Source organism: Cariama cristata, unplaced genomic scaffold, assembly GCF_000690535.1.
Source record: "Cariama cristata isolate BGI_N322 unplaced genomic scaffold, ASM69053v1 scaffold36976, whole genome shotgun sequence".
Classification (NCBI taxonomy): domain Eukaryota; kingdom Metazoa; phylum Chordata; class Aves; order Cariamiformes; family Cariamidae; genus Cariama; species Cariama cristata.
The window spans coordinates 1-249 of NW_009624471.1; the positions used below are offsets into that span (position 1 = coordinate 1).

The following is a 249-nucleotide window of genomic DNA, read 5'->3' on the forward strand; positions in this document are numbered from 1 at the left end:
CAGCTCTGCTCCGGGGTGGCCAAGGGAGGAGACAACACTTGAGCCTTCCCAGCAGGCAAAGGGGCCCCAAATTGTCCTCAATTGCCCTCAAAGGAGCAGTCATGGGGAGGAGGAAGGAGAAGACTCGAGGAGGCCAAGGGGTGGGGCCAACCCTCCCCCCACCTCACCCAGCAGCTCCGGTTTCTGGTTGGAGAGGATCTGGTAGAAGATGTGGTAGTTCCTCTCAGCCTTCCGCTGGAAGATGACACG

The 249-nt window shown here is 59.8% G+C and overlaps 1 protein-coding gene across 1 annotated transcript in view; it reads right to left on the reverse strand.

Moving 5' to 3' along the window:
- Nucleotides 1-167: 167 nt before the first annotated feature.
- Nucleotides 168-249, reverse strand: part of LOC104164000 (myosin-6-like) — a gene marked incomplete at its 3' end in the record, with an annotated part of 1,779 nt that continues 1,697 nt past the window's right edge. Inside the window, exon 7 of the mRNA XM_009703181.1 lies at nt 168-248. Within this exon, the coding sequence (XP_009701483.1) occupies nt 168-248 (81 nt within the window). The remainder of the gene's footprint in view (nt 249) is intronic.